An 18,693-nucleotide genomic window follows, 5' to 3' on the forward strand; every position below is an offset into this window, starting at 1 on the left:
CTCTCACAAACCTGTTTTGCGTCAGAAGAGATGCGTTTAAGGGACAGTGCACCCAAAAATGAAAAGTCATCATTCACCTTCATGTCATTTAAAACCTGTATATGACTGATAGGATATTTTGAGATATCCAGTGTTGGATAGGATCAATAGGATCCAGTGTTGTTACCAGCATTCTACAGAATATCTCCTTTCGTGTTCTGCATAAGTAAGAAAGTCAAACATGATAGGAATGACATGCGGATGAAATCATTTAGGTTCATATTTTGGAGCTTTAACTTTTTGAGTCCCATTTAAGAAGCTAACGTAAGGCATTTTACTTTAAAACAGTAACTTCTGACTCGGTTTTTGCATTGAAATTTGAAGTATTGAAATCTGAAGTCTACATTTTATTATACAATCCACTTTTCCTAAATACATCAATAAATATTACTGTTGTATTGCTTAAGAGTGAATATGAACTTGTTTTCTTTGCAGAGGTCTGAATAATTACAGAGCATCTTTTCAGTTATTTTCACGTGTTTCTCCAGTTTTCATTTTCTGCAAATAAATGCAAACAGAAACAATGTTTTTATTCAAATTTTGTAAGAAATATTGTTACTTGCTCGCAGAATAAAGCAAAAATGATAACGTGTTTAAACAATTTTCATTCGTTCCCACGCCCCCGATTACACCAATATCAAAATCAAGTCCAAACATTTCAACAAAACTGCGTTCATACAGTTTTATCCACATAAATGATATTTTGCTTTTCTCTTTCCCAGAACTCAGCAGTAAACAAACATACATCAGCTACAGCAACCATGCAATCTAGGTAAGTGATAAAAGGCCACGGCGAAATCCCAGAAGTGACCCCCGGAGAACAGCATTTCAAGATAAATCACTCTCACGCTAACCAGACGGAAGTGAGACAGCCGATGGTTTGAAGACCCCACAGACACGTTTCCATTAACCAAGCTTACGTGATGTCACATCGGGAACGTCTCGGGAGGCCGTGACTGTTGAGACGGCGATGTGCCGGACTGACGGTTCGTCACCCAGACAATTCCATTACAGCTTGCTTTATCTATTCCAAATGTCATTGTTAAAGTGAAACTCACTAATTAAGGACCACATGTCAGTGTCTACCGTTTCATTGATGCTAACACTACGTGGAGGCTTCGAAAAATGATAAAAAGTTCAAAAAAATCTATTGGAGCTTTATTTCCCCTCTTGTTTTCTCCTTGGTGAAGACAACAGCAAAGACAGTGATCGTTGTTTACCGATATTGAGCATGCTGGTTTTGACATCCTGTGCTGTGTTGTTTTTATCTTATTTTTTTATTATCCTTTCTGGAATGCTGTTGAACTATGTCGCTGTATTGTTACCTCACCATGGGCCTTGTGAAACCGTTGAAGATGTACGAAGTGCTCTTTGGAGTAATGTTTGCTTGTGCACACCGTTGAGGAACTCGAAATTGCCCTGTTGTCGAAATGTTCTGTAGCGCGTCCACGAAATCCCAAATCACGATGTAGGTGTGACCGAGGTCCTCGGAACGCTCGAGGTACTGAAATCCACGTCCACCAAACCGGAAAAGAGCGAGTAACGTTCATAACAATTCAGCAAGAAATGCAAATCATCACCAGGCAAGTTCCAGATGGAGGGCGGTGGAGAGAGGCGTGCTATTTGTCTCTTTAGATGTTCGTGATTTTAAGATTCAGTTTTTATGATTTCTCCGATATTCTTTGTTTTTTGCACTGTTCGTGCTGCAGAATAAAATGTCTGTTGACCGTGATAAATGGCAACTTAATGTGTGTTCCTGATTGCTAATGTTTGCTTTTCATCCTAAAGAAAAAAAGTCAGAAACAGTGCCTGAAATAAAGTATTTGTAAAATAAGACGTATGAGGTATGTGAAGCATGTTAATTTTTATACATAAATAATTTCTAATAAAGAAATTTTTCAAAACTCATCGTGTTTGCTGAAAATGATCTCTGGCATACATGAGCGAGAATGCAAATGAAGAGTGATTTTTCAACAACGGATCACAAAAATGTTTTGCAATGGGACTGATATTAGATGGAATGCACAAATAAAAAACACATAATTTAAGAATGAGTTCAAAACTGAGTTATCTGTTTTTGCTAAATGATGCTTACCGGTGCAGAACTTGTTGCCACGATGTGGCTTGGGCTTCTTTGGGAGGCGGTTGCCAGGGTGTTGCTAAGTACTTGATATGGTGTTACTGAATCTCTTTTCGATATTCTTTTCCTTAGTAAACGGAATAATAAACCACTCCGCAACAAACAACACAATCGCAGGTATTATTCACGTTTGTAGCACAAACGGTGCGAGACGACTTATACGCCCCAAGGTTCTGTCCAGAAGAATAATAACATGACACGGAATAATATTCATGCTTGCCTTAGCACAAGCACCGGCAATAACCGAAGAGCCCAAATGAGTCGCTTTAATCGTAACCTTTATCGGATTTCATGACATAGTTTCAAAAGTCAATCGCAAGCGTGCAATTGTATTGATGTAACAACGTCAGAAAGCTTTCATTTGTTTTGAAAGATCAACTATTGCGCAATGTTCTGACTTCCTGTTGTATTTTATTTCTGTCAGGAACACAAAGGCATTTTCTCTCACATAATTATGTTTTATGTTTTTCAGTAATGTTTTCTTCTCGCACTTAGTTCATCAGATGAGACGGGAACCTAGCACACATTCAGTGGAAGTGAAAAGAAATGTCATTTGAGATATATTCTTTAAAAGAGCAAGCCGTCTATCATAATGTGGATTTCAGAAGGTTATTATTAAGTGTGGGATGTCTCAGCCATCGGTGGAAACAGCGGCTGGAAGACAGGTGCTATAAAGAAAAGCGCAGATGCTTTGACTCTGATGTATAACAGCGTGGAGGACATAAATTATAGGCCATGTTAGGCTTGTTTAGGTCCGTCTAGAGTACAGGACATGAAGCAGACGCTTGATCGGAATGCTACTCCATCTCTCTGTCAGAGCTGACAGTGCTTAGAAACTGATGAAAAAGAAGTGACGTGGTGAAGGATCAGGATGCTGTTAGATCAATACATTGGGCGTGTGTGAAGTATCGTAGTTGGTATACCCAAGACGGTTGTTATTACTGGATTTACACGACTTGAACTCATACGCTTATGTTTATTCCAGTTATGAGCATTGGTTTATTTTAAAAAAAATGGTTTCATTATATGCAATATGTGATATCTGAATATTGCATACACAGAAAAACATCATCTTTATGCAGTCTGTGTATATGCAGTTGTTATTAGTATTTATTCAGTTAACAGAGAGTGGTGTCCGTTTCTGTGACATTTATTTTTTATTTGAAGTTGATTTATGAATCAATGGATTCAATTATGATTATTCAAGATGAGCAATTTTGAAAGGGATAGTTCGCTAATATTTTTCGTCTTCGTGTCATTCCAAACCTGTACGACTTTCTCTATTCTGCACAACACAAAAGTAGATATTTTGAGAAACGTGCTTATCCAAAAAACACAGGAACCCATTAACTTCCATTGTATTATACTATGAGAAAAGAAATGTAAATGTTTAAATGTTCATGAATTTAAGAATGAAGAATCTCTTGTGTTTAAAGGGAAGAGTAGAAATCTGAGAGTGTCACACATTTGCTTATGTACTTGATATTAATATTATTCGCTTAATATTTTTAATTTTACAACGTAATTTTGTCTTCATTTCTTTAAAATGCTAAAACCTTCTCTTGGTTTAAATCGATTTTTGACTCGGTGGGGTGATTCTGTATGCATTCTGTATATGTGGTTTGCAGATTGTCGCTCACCTCACCTGTTTCATTTTTACAGACAGTTTTTTATATACTAACACCTTTAAAATCACTTTATTTGTGTTTTTAGACATTCTATTTTAGACGGTGGTGTAAAGTCGTCAGCTTTTTTAACCCATTTCTATCCGATTTCATTTCAAATAAGAGGCATCCAACTCTGCCCGGGTCAAACAGCACCTCACGGTGGCAAGTGGTTTTTCATCGTCTTCGGGTCGCATTGCATTTTGTTGTGCATACAGCGAGCAGCGTAAATAGGCCTTCTGTAAGAACATCCCTGTAGCTTATCATCGCGTAAAACAGACACTAAACCTTTTCAATTCCCAGACTCCGGGACTAATTTTGCACACACATTTAAGGACATAAAGGATTACACCGTGTAGAGTAAATGTGTGTTTGTCCGTGCTCAGCATTCAGAATGTTTCGTGATGAAAAGCGCTTTTGTTTACTGTTCCAAAGGTGTCAAGTTATGGTCGAGCCGAGCAATTTGCACCAGGTCTCAATCTATCAAAATGGCAGCTTTGGCTGAAGGTCCTGGAGGAATATTCCTGATGGAGGCGTTACCTTCAGTCTTTATTTAGTTTAACACGTCTTATGATTAAAATGTCAAAAATAAAATCCCGTCAGCAGATGTTTGCTGTTTTTCTATCTCGAACTCCTAAAACGCTTTTTCTAACAATACCAAAATGTCACTTCATCTAGAAAACAATCTGGCAGTAAATTGGCGTATTAAAGTCTATACAGTATTCTGTAGTAGTATAGGTACAGTTCACCCAAAAATAACATTCTGTGCTTGTTATTCACATTTCGGTCATTCAAAATAGAAAAAACAGTCTAGTCCATACAATGGACGTCAATGGGGGCCGGTGTTGTTTGAATACCAGCATTCTTCAAAATATCTTTATTTGTGCTCTGCAACAGAAAGAAAGTCGTGCATGTGAATTAGTAAATGATGTAAGAATTTTCTATTTTGGCTGAACTTTTCCTTTAACTATAGTGAATTGACCAACTGAAGTAAATTCTGTATTATACGTTTACATTTAGTCATTTAGCAGATGCTTTTATCCAAAGCGACTTATAAAGAGTTCGGGGAGCAATATGCGATGTCTTAAAAGAGCGATAGTACATTAGGTGCTGGTACAAAGTGACCGTTATAAAATAGCACGATTTGGCTGAACGCATTACATAGCCTAGATATCACTTTATTTTATGAAACCTTGCTACGCATATAGAATAATCGTTTCATAAAAGCAATAAGCCCCGTGAAGCTAGCGGTTACAGTGCATTTTATAACAACTGAGGGTGGCAAGTGGCACGATGCGAAGCATCTTTGTGCTTATTGCTTTAGTATACTTTAATATACTTTAATAGTTACAATGGTAATATTATACTGGTAATGTAAATGGTTTACTTTGGCCAATACAGTATATTGTCATGTGGGTAACCATCCTCTCTTTAAAAAACAAATCTATGCGATTATGATTTAATTTAAAATCATAATAAATGTTCAGATTTTGTTTAGACATTTAATTTTTCTTTTGCAGATATTCTAAATTGTGACTATTGAATAAAGGAACTCAATGGGGTGTTATAATACAGAATGAGGTCAAGTGTTGTTAGGGGATTGTTCTTTTCTCCAAAGCCATAAATTCACTCACAATCGTCCCCTAGTTCTGCATATTAAAGCATAAAGACTATTAGTTCATCCCCCTTACTGCTGATCTGATACTGAACTACGAGTGTCGCCTATTCTGTGCTCTGGAGAAAATGTCTTCAGTCACTCAACACGCTCATTTTGGGCCAAAATATGTACTGTACTTATTACAAGTATTGAGAAGTATCTTATCACGTTCTACTAGGCATTATGTTTAGTTGCTTTCAAAAAAGTGACATTTTACAACAGGCTTTTTCCAAACAAGCGATGTACATAAAGCCATGTGCATTACTGTGATTCTATTATAAGACATGCGCACAGAGGGCTTTCTCGCTTTTGTGAATGGCAATGTAAAGAGTTTTTTACATATGATGCCGGGTTGCCGGGCAACATAGGAACTCGGTGTGTTGATCTAGAAATGATTAGATTGTACATTTAGCGGTTTTATTCCTACAGTATGTTAGTATTGAGTGTTCAATTGGATGCTGTAATTATAATTCACATTCTCATGGCCAGAAATATACCCCGGATTTCACGAGTGAATCAAATCATCAGTGTTATTGTGGAAAACCGTCTCCGCTTTTTATAAAGCGTTGTTTTGCTATCTTTTAATTGCTTTCAATCAAAAGTAGCTTGTAGCGTGTGTAGCTGGGTAATTGTTTCTTTACATTTTATTGATGACATCATCTCAAGATCTATTCACACCAATGATGATATTGATAGCTGTAACTTTAGATTTAAAGAGAATACGTTTGGTCATTTAGCAGACGCTTTTATCCAAAGCGACTTACAAAGAGTTCGGGGAGCAATAAGCGACATGTCATAAAAGAGCGATAGTACAATAGGTGCTAATAATAGAATAATCCCAATAGTAGAATCCACCCCACAACTTTAATAGGAGAAGTATGTTTGTGGTCATTTCAAGGTCCAAGCTAATAAACAACACAACTTTATTTAAATGGTTAAATGCATTTAAAATGTAAAACTGCAGCATGTGAGCTTAAAATAAACACAAATTTAAAGGGACATTGCCCCAAAATGACATCATTTACTCACTCTCAGGTTGTTCCAAACCTGTATACATTTCTTCGTTCTGCTAAACACAAAGGAAGATATTTGGAAGAATGTCAGTTACCAAACAGATCTCGTATCTGCTCTTTTACTGCCATAGTATTGAAAATAAATACTATGGGAGTCAATGGAGCGCGAGATCTGTTCGGGCTGACATTCATCCAAATAACTTTGTGTTTGGCAGTAAATGATGACGGAATTAAACATTTTGGGTGAACTGTCCCTTTAATGTCCGTTGGTGTGGATGCTAAAACACTCCGTAGTCATCGCTCGTGATACCAACTTGTGTTGATAACCAACTTTAAAACAGTTCAGGCTTGCGCATTTTATTAGACTTACTGACATTACATCAAATGACAAATGAGGAGAGTTGAAGCAATAGGCAGTGTCAATATGAGAGCCAGCCCACTGGTTTTGCCCCGTAGAGAATGTCGAGCACACTGCCGTGTCAAATCCTCGGGAGGCCGACGCGTTCCCAACTCGGTGCTCCTGGGTAAAAGTGCGGCGCAGCTGTTTGATTGATTACAACCGAAGCACAGTTGTTTTGATTAACAGCCCGCACCCGGCTTGTCACTGGAGTATCTGGTGTAATTTCTTGCTTTTTACTTGTCAGCAGATTGGGAGCGGGTAATTTTGACCAGTGCACTTGTCACTAGTCCCCCGGGGATATAAGCGGTAATCACATCTCGATTAGGGGGCCGCACGCTGCAAATTACTTCATGTTGCTGTTGTGACAGTGTTAATTTACACGGCATGAAAGATGGAAACGGAAGGATGTTCGAGTAACGTGCCAAACGCAGGATACAGGCCAGCGATCTCCTACATTAGCGGTGAATAATTAAAACATATTTGTGTTCGCGGACCAGCGGTGCCTCACGCCCGGTGCAACCTGCAAAATGTCAAAAGATTCGAAGGCGTTTAAATTGTTTTCCAAAAGGTTGTATGTTTAATTAGTTTAATGAATTGATTTTATAAGTCATCGATAGACGTCACCGGGAAAGTACAAAAGCAGAAATATTGAAAGAAGAATACAGTAGCTTATTGAGTGCATAGTTCTTGATAATGAATTGATGAAGACAAGAATAATATTCATGATTCAGTGTTTCCCGTCTCGACGTCACCACACACAGTGTATTTAGGTTCATACTGCACATTTACATTCAACATATACTTCCTACATATGTTGTCACTTTGTTATGCGGAACATATACATCAAAGTACAATATAAAGGCCCTTGGGGTTATCCACTGCTTGGCGTTCTCTCCCGAGCATACCCGTCCCCTTATAATACCAGGCTGTTTACTTCATGTCCTGGTGATCCTTCACCTTTTAAAGGGCATTTATTCAAGTCTTAACAAGGGATCTAGTGGCATTAATCGGACACGTAACCAATGCACCCACCTGACTGTCGGATCGAGTCAACATAGTTTCCGTGTTTGCAGGATTCTGGCTAAAGACCTCAAGGTTTCACGGTCAACAGATGGGCCTCTTGTAGGGTGCCAGGACGTCACAGCAGCGTTCTTGACCCCCAATGTGAGGAAATGAGGAAAAACTGCGTCGACTAGGCATGACGGTAGGATTGAATATCCCGGATTGTCTAATAAGGGAGGGGGACAGATAAGATAAACACGATGCTGCGAGGCAAGCAGCATATCAATTAGCTTTGGCATCTCCCATTTCAATATACCAGGCTGAAAAATGAAACGTATTGACTGCAGCTGTAAATAGACACATCTCACTTCCCAGCGCGCCGCTCCCATGTTTCTCAGCCTGGCCGCACAGGTCACGTGATGCACAGAACATACAAGGCCATCTCCCCGCCCACAGACTCGCATGCTCCTCCCACTGTTGCTTACACTTCCAGGTGGACAAGAATTTGGAGCGATGCACGACTGATGTGCTTCATATATATATATTTTTAGACCTGTACATAATGCATGTGGTTAGTGATACACGTGATATGTCAGGCTTATTAAGAATGTGGCAGGACTTTTTGGCCGTGTTCAAGGTTGGGATTGTCTGGGTGTCAGCTTGCGTAGTGAAGATCAGATGAACACCGTGATTATTCAACCGTCCCTTTAATAACCCCCCCCCCGATCCTCCTTTACTGTAGTAAGACCTACCATGGTTTTACCACCCAAAAACATACTGTGCCCTTGAACATGGTCCATTTCTATGCAGGTTTTCATAGCAGCATCATATTTCTTTGAAACGTGCATAAAAATAACAATAAATGAAGCGTAATATTAGATCTTGCTCTACTTTCTTCTTAAACCTGTTAAATTAGGCAGTAACGTGATTAAAAATTGATTCAGAGACAAGTGACAAGACAAGCCTCATTATAACTGCTAGCTGTAGTGTAAGAGAACAGAAGTTACCAGTGTTTCTACTGCAGGGACCCGTTTCAATAAGGAGGTTCAAGCAACACTGAGTTAAAATATGAACTCAGAGTTGATTTACTCAGATAACCGCTACTCTGAGTTTTCTGTTTCAGAACAGCTGGTTTCAATCAGTTCAAGCCACTCTGAGTTAGTTCACCCGAGGTTACTCGTGTTCACCGCGGCTTTAAAAAGCCATCATCAATTGAGCGAAGATAACACGATTCACCATGGCAACGCCACGTGACAAAAAGCGCTCCGTTTATTTCTCGCAGTCGAATTGGAGGAACTATATATATATATATACTTTTGTCATGTAGGTGCAATCCTTCTGCAATAAAAAGAACATGGCAGCAGCTGAAAATGAAACATAAAAACATCATTCAGTCCGGTGAGTTTAAATGCTCTTGGTAGTAGGATGCCTGACTGGGAAATGTTTGATATATTTAATAAACTGGCTTTGAAAGTTATGAGTATATGAGAACCGAGCACTGTGGCTGTAGAAGACAAAAAACTGGCCATGCTTGCCCCTGCTCCAGCTATGTGTAACGGATGCCAGCGAGAGATGCTCTAGAGACATATGCAATAGGGACTGCGGTCGTTAGGCTCGTGGTTAGAGCGCCCGTCCCTCGTTCTGACCGACGGCAGTTCGAAGCCAGAACAGAACGGGGCGAATGGGACCTTTTAAATGTGCACCCAATCACAATGGGAAATCCTAAAGGGTATTTGAATTATTAGAGTTGGCAGCAAGAGCACATTTATTTGATCAGCTTATTCAGAAAGACGTTCACCATTCACCAGCAATCTTATGAAACTCCTCTTTGATGGTTCTCACAGGAAACTTAACACAAATGTATATAAAGTGCTTGAGAGCGATTCACACTTTTCTTACTGCTCTGCATACAGTTGCCTTGCTAACGTGTTCTGCATCCCCGGTGTTATAAAGAAAGCTTCCATTAGTAAAGAAACGTAAAGCCATACAGAGAATCTGCTCAGATGTAAGAGCGCATTCACGACGAGTGAGGTTTGTGATGTAAGGATGAAGCAGATTATGAATATATTTAATGGACTGTAAAGAAAAACTGTATCGCTCAAATAAAGAATCCTCCGGATATGATAAAACATCCAAACGGGGCTTCACCATATATTCTCTCCTGATGTAAATGTAACTCTCTCTGAATGAATGCAGCTTCCTCGTCTACGGGTACTGAATAAACGGACATTTAATGTCTGTGTTATAAACTTGTGCGCGATTAAGGAAAACGAATGAAAAAACAAACGGCGAAGGCAATTTCAACACCGCTCGCGCTTCTAAAAGGGGCGGAGATTGTAACAAACCTCGGGTTAGTGGAATAAAACCTGCTCCCGACCAGGTTAGGTTCACAGAGTAGGTTACTATGGTTACTCACTCTAAGTATAAGATACCTTGATTTCTGAAACGGGCTTGACTTACCCCGCGGTCACGGGTTTGATATACCTCACGTTCTGAAACTGAAAACCCAGAGTATCCCGTTTTCTGGGGTTAACTTACTCTGAGTTTGCACTTACCCTGCTTTCTGAAACGGGTCCCAGAACATTCAATATGTGTCTTTACATCGTGTTCACCGTTACCTGTCCCGAATCAACAATTGGTATGTTGGACTTCATCTGCGATCGGCATGTAATCCATGTATCGCGAGAGTAGACTTCTTTGTAATCTTTAGACTTGCTCTCACGGTACTTTGATGTCATACGCCGGGCGGACCGCGTGGGGAGGCAAGCAGAAAATGTATCAATGACCTTAATCTGTTCGAATAAATGCGTTCATAAGCATAATCAAACTTGCCTGTTTTTGATATTCAAGTTCTAGGTAAACTAATTCAGTGTCATTGTTGAACGGCATCAAGTCCATTTTGGAGTAACGTTAAACCACCTCAACAAGTGAAGAGAGACTTTTAGATTTTTCTGGAATGAAATCCAAATATTCAAGAATCCTGTCACAACTTCAAGACTGGACGACACGGTCTCCAGGGTTGATCCAAGGATGGTGTTTGACACAGGTAAGCAAATGCTAGACATTCATTTATCAACGTTTATATTGATGATAGTCTGTGGACGGCGTGTGTTGACTTCCGCTCATTGGAAAATATCACAACGCACCGTTATAGACTTTTCAATATGTAAACGGAACATAAATATCAGGGTTAAAACATACATTTTTGATCTGTATTGGTTAATATATATGCTTCATCTAACTTTATGAAATTTGAACATGGGTGTACGAACTGGTATTGTAGAAAAACCATAGTAACCACAAATTTACCATTACAGTACAATACTTATAGTATAATAAGTAAAGTAAATATACAGTAAGTATTAGTATAATACTTTTAAAGCAACTTATAATACAAATGGTAGCCTAATGCGTGAGGAAAACATGGTTACTATATTTTACTATAATAAAACCATGGTTCATTTTATACAGGACTGAAACACACAGTACAGCAGTTTTACGCACTATTCTGAATTATTCAAAAAGATACTCTATTCAAGTGCCCTGGCAGCAACGTTTTACCATATTTTTGGTGATAGTAAGGTACGCTATGATGTTTTAAAAGTCAAATTTTGGAGAACGCTTACCGAACAGCAGAAAAGCACCTGGCATTTTCGAAATGTGTGAATGCGAAAGAATGTAAAACGGTTGTAGCCAAATGATTGATTTTGGGAACAGTTTATTTTCCACACATTGTAGCTTCAAACGAATCGGGCTTTGACCTGCTGGAGGCCTTCTAATACTCTCACACATGGTTATCATTTAGCCGTGGGAGACCTGCCTAATAGACTCTTCAACTTGATTTCCAACATAAACACACCACTGAGAATCCGAGACCGGTGAGAGCAAAACCTAAAACAATTTCCTCCGTATTGCAGCAAAATCGCAGCCTACAATCAATTTAATATAAAGTACGGCATAAGCAAAAGATGAGGAAGTTATTAATCCAGTAGAAAAGAACATGTTTTAGGTTTGAGATGAATCGAGGCTGAATAGCTGTATTTCGGCTGTATGTGTTGCTTGTATTGAGTTCGTGTTTGTGATCCAAGTCATTGCCGGTTTGTAATGCTATTAGATCATCAGATAAACCTTTAGGAAGAGATACAGATAGCGTGGGTATTTAAAAATCATTGTGGTGAATCGTGTCTATTTTGGAAATATTCGCATGCGTGACTTGATATTTCTATAACTGCAAGATCCAGCAGTTCTAAAGGTCTTTGCACATTCAGTGTGCATTTTTTGGTATTTGGCGTTAGTTTGTACGTTGTCTCGGAGTGGTCAAAACGCCTCTCAAAATCCTTGCTAATGACGCGAAAAACACAGAAAATCGACCCCAGTTCAAATTTTCTTACGGATGAAATATCGGAGGCAGTATGTACATGTTATTGACTCAACGTGAGGACGTATTTATTTTATAATTTTTCCGGACTCAATGTGCAATGGCCTTAACTGATTAACAATTTGGTGCGACTATGTGTCCTCGCTTGCTGAAATTCACAGAGAAGCTGTTGATGTTTCCTTTCGCACATCTGCTATTTCCCCCCCTGAAAACTGCACCATTCTGTATGCATTTACAATACAGTTGTGTGACAAACAAGAATGTTTATTCGAAAATATTCCCTTTCCCATTATTTCATTAATGTTGTCTATGGGAGACCAAGGAGTTCCTTCCTGGCCATCTGGGATGGTTAAGGTAATAAAACCTAATCCCGTTGAGTGTCTAACTGACGATTTATACCTAAGCATCCTTATTTAGAGCATAAAAACAAACCATTTAGAGGTACCTCTGGAGGAAAATGCATATTTCTCAGGAGTCTGGTTGCTTTTTTATAGCTCCGGAGGTCTAATGGAGTGTCAGGGAGTTTTCATTTAAGTGTCAACTTCATCGCAAATGTTTCCTTCTAAAAGTCCAAAAGGAGCAATAAAAATAGGAGCAGATGAGAAGTGTGATGTCTTATATGAGTGCAAAGCTTTGAAATTGAATAGTAATACAGCTCATATAACTTAAAGCAGTTTGCTCATAAATAATTTTGTATATTCAGAAGGAACTTGCTGCTGGATCTGAGCACAATGTTGAGATTTCTTACTTTCTTTGGTGGTCTCAGCAGATCAGATCGAGCCGGCAGCTCATTTCACCAGAGAGGAAGAAAATGGGTAAATATAAAATTGTAGACAAAACATGTCTCGCAATGTTTTATTTACCCATGCTTTCTTTAGGTACAACGTGTACACAGTACAATGTGAACATAACACGACCTAATAGAACAAACTTTTATGAATGACCACATGTTGGCTACAATGTTAAAATGTGCTTTCAATTACAGCACTGTTGGGTGTCGATAGATCCAGATTACTTTGTATGTGTATGTGACAGATTTTCCCACCTTCGAGTAACCTCTCCACAGCCAGTCATTTAATGAGGTCTTCTCCAAAAATAACCTCAGTTTAACATGCTGTCTGGGGTTGTGCTCGGTGCGGCGTGTTTTGGAATAGGTTCTGTAAATCAGGCGTCTCGTGTTAGGCTTTGAATGGATGACCTTTTATCACTAAAGGCTTTGGAAGTGATGTCGACCGTTGTTTATTACTCACTGCTGCTCCCCACATTTAAGACTAGAAAACCAACTGCTTCCTATAAGTCCAGGAGTAATGTACAGCATGCTTACATTACATTATAATAAATTTGCTTTGCTGTAAAATTAAAGGTTTGTGTATTGTCGTACCCTGCACGATTTTTGATTTTCTGGGCCGTTGGAGCAAAAATAAAACAAAACGAAAAGCCTTATGAGTGCTGCCCAATTCTAGGAAATGTAATCGAGTATTCATAACTCAGGTTTCCAATGTATTTAAAGTCAGTTATGATTTGAGCTCGTGAGAAAAAGCATGCTTATATCTTCTTTTTCACGGCCTGGATAATGGTGTTAATGTAATAAATGTGTAAATTATGAGTTGGAGCTTGTGGCAGAGATGATAAGGGTATGAAATCCAACCGTCAGTCATGCAGTTGTGTGCAATGTCTGAGCTTCCTGTGGTTAGATTTTAAACCTCAAGCTTAGCTGACCTTGCAAGTACGTTATCTTATGATATTGTAATATTTACAAAAATAATCATATATGTAGTATTGAATGTGCTTTGAATGGGATTACTACTAATCTTTTGTAAAGGAGAAGAGCAGAAATTATGATTCAGCTGAAGGGTATTAGACTAAAGGACCAGCCCTTGAAATTTTCCCTTCAAATGAGATGAGAACCTGTCCTGAGATTTAGTTATAATGCTTTGACTTATCGAAAGGACCGTGCTATACTTTGGAGTACTGAAAAATACAACTTCAATACATCTTAACTCAAAAGTGGACTTAAATAATACTTGACTTTTTACCCATAGCCTGCTTTCACTGACTGCATCATCTTGTGCTTTTTTCCCATTATTATATGACTAATTCTAGTTTGCAAATGATATTTGTCCAAATTGTTGTTACTCCTAACCCTCGTATTCTTGTTCAGAACCCAGGGCCCTTCAAATATAAAACATACTTAACATTGAGGAATCCGTAGGGTCTCTGTGACCCCAAACATAAAAACCGTGGTTGATGTAAAAGGTACATCTGGGTTAAAGGAGTGCAACCTTGCATTGACTTTATTTTGTTCTTTTTAGATATACAGGTAAATGCACATGACTATTATCTGCATTTGCATGTGGATGATTGGCTAACACTTTGAAATCAGCCTTTGTCACTTCCTCTCTCATTTGCATATGCAGCTCAGATTAACACCCTGGGAAATATATCATTGACTTTTTCACTTTCTACAGATGTTGTAATGAATTAACAAATCAGTCGGCATGAGATAGAGGACAATGACTGAATGACACAATTACAGAAAACATTTGTTTTATATGTTTTTTAATATATTCATTACACTGTGTTAAATATATTATATTGAGGTCATTGGTTTAATTAAGGCAATAAAGCTCGCTGTTTAACACTCTTCCAGCTAAAACCATACCGTTTACCATTTAAAAAGGTCTTGAGAATCGAGTTCTCAGGATATTTTTATACTGATTCCCTTAGTAGGACTGGGTGTTTTAATCCCAATATTTATTTGAGTCATTTTTTAGATTGACATTTTGAGGTTGACAAACGTGCTTGTCATATAATTAACATAATGTATTAATAATCAAATTGAATGTGAGTCCGTCCATGTTACTGATTCTGTGTTATGCTTATACCCTTGTTCTTGTTTTACCCCCGTGGGTTTTTGTTTTGTCTTTGAACATAAATGTCTTGTTAACCCTTTACCTGCTGTCTGCGTCTGGGTCCTCCATCCGTGTCCCACCGCCGCGATCGTGACATAAAAACCTGTCAAGTTTACAAGACAAAACAGACTTTCTGCATATTCAAGACACTTTAGCTACAACACAAGACTTTGATATAATTATAAGAAGAATAGGCAATGATTTTATGTAAGTAGATTAGCAAAGAATAGGCAATAATTGAAAATCTTTCTTTTTGTCTGTCTCATTTTGTCTCAGAGTTTGTCACATTGGCAAACTGCATTACACAGTCTTAATACTGGCATTCATTTTGCCATCCCATGATCTTTTGAACACGGTTCATTTACTTCCCGCTGTGTGCGCTTGGTTCGTTGTATATAAAAGGAAACTTGTTAAACCAAGTGTGCAGCATCACTAAAAGTTCAAATGTTTACGTTCTAACAGCGCTCCATTTTCAGGTCATCAATTTATTGGCAGCCTTCTGTTGTATACATTTAAGGGATCATTTCCATATATTATATGAAGATGCTCGCCATATTCTCCATATGGGAAATAACATGTGCTTCTTAAACAGATGCATTATTAGTTAGATTTATTTACTGTATATGGAAGGAAAGGCTGCGCTACAGTGTATTGTAAATATATTCACAGCTGGCAAGTCCTTCAGCCTTCATTATACCCACAATATGGCACAACCTCAAGTGTGTTACTTTTTCTGTGCTCACCACATAATAAGGGCACAAATGTTAATTAGAATGTTATTTTTTGTTTTTGTCAGCAACATCCGTCCTTGTTCAGATCCCTAATATGTAAACAGTAGCAGAATGTTGTTGCGCAACACAAAGCTACGGATGCTGAATAATGATGATACAAATGGAAGCTTGTTGAAGAGGGTCATCACTGAGGTCAGAGTTGTTCTTTATTTCTCAGATATTTATATATATTACACAAGTCAAAATAATTCCATTTGCACAAACGATATGATGTGTCGTTCGTAAATTTTTAATGATCTGTTTCCGTGTTGTTTGGTGATAGAAGTCTCAGTTTTGTGAGAAGTGAAGCTGCCCTCCTCCAGGTGCTGCAGATTTTTTACAGTTCACAGCATTTTCTGCATCTTTGAGATCTTCCCAGCAGTGGCTGTGATGTCGAGATTCAGTTTTTCACGCTTGCAAAAGGTGCAAACAATCGAGGAAGGCAACACGCTATATTAAGAACCAAGGGAGAGTAAACTTGAGAAATATGTACTGTATGTTATGCTGCGGTGTTGCCCTATACAATCCAAGTAGGAATTTTAGATATTTCCAAAAAAGATAAACAATCAACTCCAAAATCAATGATCCTAAGACCATGTTGAACTAAAGTTATCCAGTGCATTTAAAATCTCGCAGGAATAACTCCATCATCTGTTTTTTATCTCTGAAGCTGTTGGTCATGTGCTTGCGGTCTCTTTGTGATGAAAGAGTTTACAATCTTTGTATTGCTTGTGTGTACTCGGCACGGCATGTTGTTGCTTATGAGTAATACAAATCACTCATCGACAGAGAATCTGATTCTTCCCTGCATAACTTTTGTGTGCACCATTTGTCCTGCTTCCATTTGTAGACTGCGTTACAAGGCCACGGTTCACTTTAATGTGGGGGTAGTAAAAAACCGTGACCTTTGTCATTTCACAGCTCCAAAAGGATTGGCTGTCTTCCCCCTATAGTGCTGGTTTGCCTTTTCAATGATAACCATACATTGAGCTGCTCAGAATATCAAACGAGTTATTTCAAATGAAATTCAAGTGCTTATGTGTTGGGTTCGATTCCAAGTACGCAGGAAGTGACATCATAGAATGTCAAGGAATTGCAGGGAATCATGAGAGTGGCTAACATGAATGCACATATGCATGGTATATTTCGATTTGCTTTTAAAAAGTATAAGGAAGGAACATCATCGCATGCCTAACTTACTTCATGCCTCCTACTGAAGGTTACTGCCAAGCTAACCAGCAAAAATTTCACTCATTAAGTATGCGTCCAGTAGGGGTGTGGCCCTACTCCGAGATCCGACTGGTCTGGCGAGAACACAATATCCTCACACAACTGGCATGATGGTGTGCTGGGCTTCGAAATTGCAACCCTTTTAGTCGCATATGCTCCCTAAATTTAACCTGTGCAACCTCAAAATATATTTCGGAGCATTTGTGCGAGGGCACATTTTGTTGTGGTGCGACCTGTTTTCATTACTGTACAGAACACGCTAATAACTGCACAAAGTATGTGCGTGCTGTGAGCAATATTTGACCGGTACGGCCATTCATAGACAACGTGATTTTACACCCAACGGCGCTAGTTTTCCACCGCTTTTCTATGTAAACACGCGCTAGACAGATGGGTTTCAACGTTCTCGCGTCTGCAGCACCTCACGCGTAAGCACTAGTGTCTTCAAAAACAGATAATCTGTCTCTTACATATGTCAGCATAAAGCATGATGTGTTTATGTAGTTTTAACTGTTTCTCTGAAGGCTATGAGGGTACAGTCAGTGGAGGAAGGAGGATTGCTTCCGTTGTTTACCTCATTTCTAAGTCGCTTTGGATATAAGCGTCTGCTAAATGACTAAATATAAATGTGACTGTGTGATATGATCACCACCTCTGCTTACACCAGCACTATATAGAAAAACATATAGAGAAAACAACGACGGCTCTTTACTAAAAGCTGCACCTGTTAAGGAAACAAAGTATAATTCCTTGTCATTTGAGTTTACATATTGTTTATTACTGTATTATATAATCAGTTAAAATATAAGTTTAATTTGTTTTATAAAGTACAGGTTGAATTTTTATTGCATACATTGTTTGCATTTTGTGTTTTTAAGGTGAATTTTCTTCCTATATTTCATCATTGAGGATTTCTTTAAAGAAGTATTTGTCTCGTTCTCGTAAACCCAGTCTTGTTTCTCGTTCTGGTCTGGTCACACCCTTAGCGGTTCAGCTACCGCGCATTACTCTTTCTATCAGTGACAGTAAATATGTTTTCTCATTATGGGCTACATGACTTATTTATAATGTAGGTGCACGCAGTGATCCGTTCCTAACTGCTTTATCACCAATGTTGATATATTAGAAATCCATTGTTTAAAATAGGACTTTGTAATACAGTCTGAAACAGCACTATGTTTTAGCCTGTAATTGTTTTGACAGACCACCCAATGGAGGTAGCGGTGCTTGTAATGGTAAATTGCCATCAGAACTCTTTGACTTGGGCTGTTTTAGATCACCGCGAGGAACATAAAATGCTACATTTTATCAGCGACATTAAAATATCACAAAGTTTTTGCCAAGTCAGTGGTATTACAAGCAAATTTTTTATTGTTTTGTTTTGCAGGGAATTCAAAGAGAGACATGATTTCTGTTACTGTTGAGATACTAGGATGGTTTTTTGTTTTGTGTTTATTATCTAGTTATTTTAGATTTGTGTGGTTAATT

The 18,693-nt window shown here is 38.4% G+C and overlaps 1 protein-coding gene across 1 annotated transcript in view; it reads left to right on the top strand.

Annotated features, from left to right (window-relative positions):
- grm4 (glutamate receptor, metabotropic 4) overlaps window positions 1–887 on the top strand; it is a 55,864-nt gene extending 54,977 nt beyond the window's left edge. Inside the window, exon 9 of the mRNA XM_079460712.1 lies at window positions 762–887. Coding sequence (XP_079316838.1) covers window positions 762–811 — 50 coding nt within the window. The 3' untranslated portion in view covers window positions 812–887. The remainder of the gene's footprint in view (window positions 1–761) is intronic.
- The last annotated feature ends 17,806 nt before the right edge of the window (window positions 888–18,693 follow it).

The sequence above is a fragment of the Barbatula barbatula genome (assembly GCF_947034865.1).
Source record: "Barbatula barbatula genome assembly, chromosome: 7".
Taxonomy (NCBI): domain Eukaryota; kingdom Metazoa; phylum Chordata; class Actinopteri; order Cypriniformes; family Nemacheilidae; genus Barbatula; species Barbatula barbatula.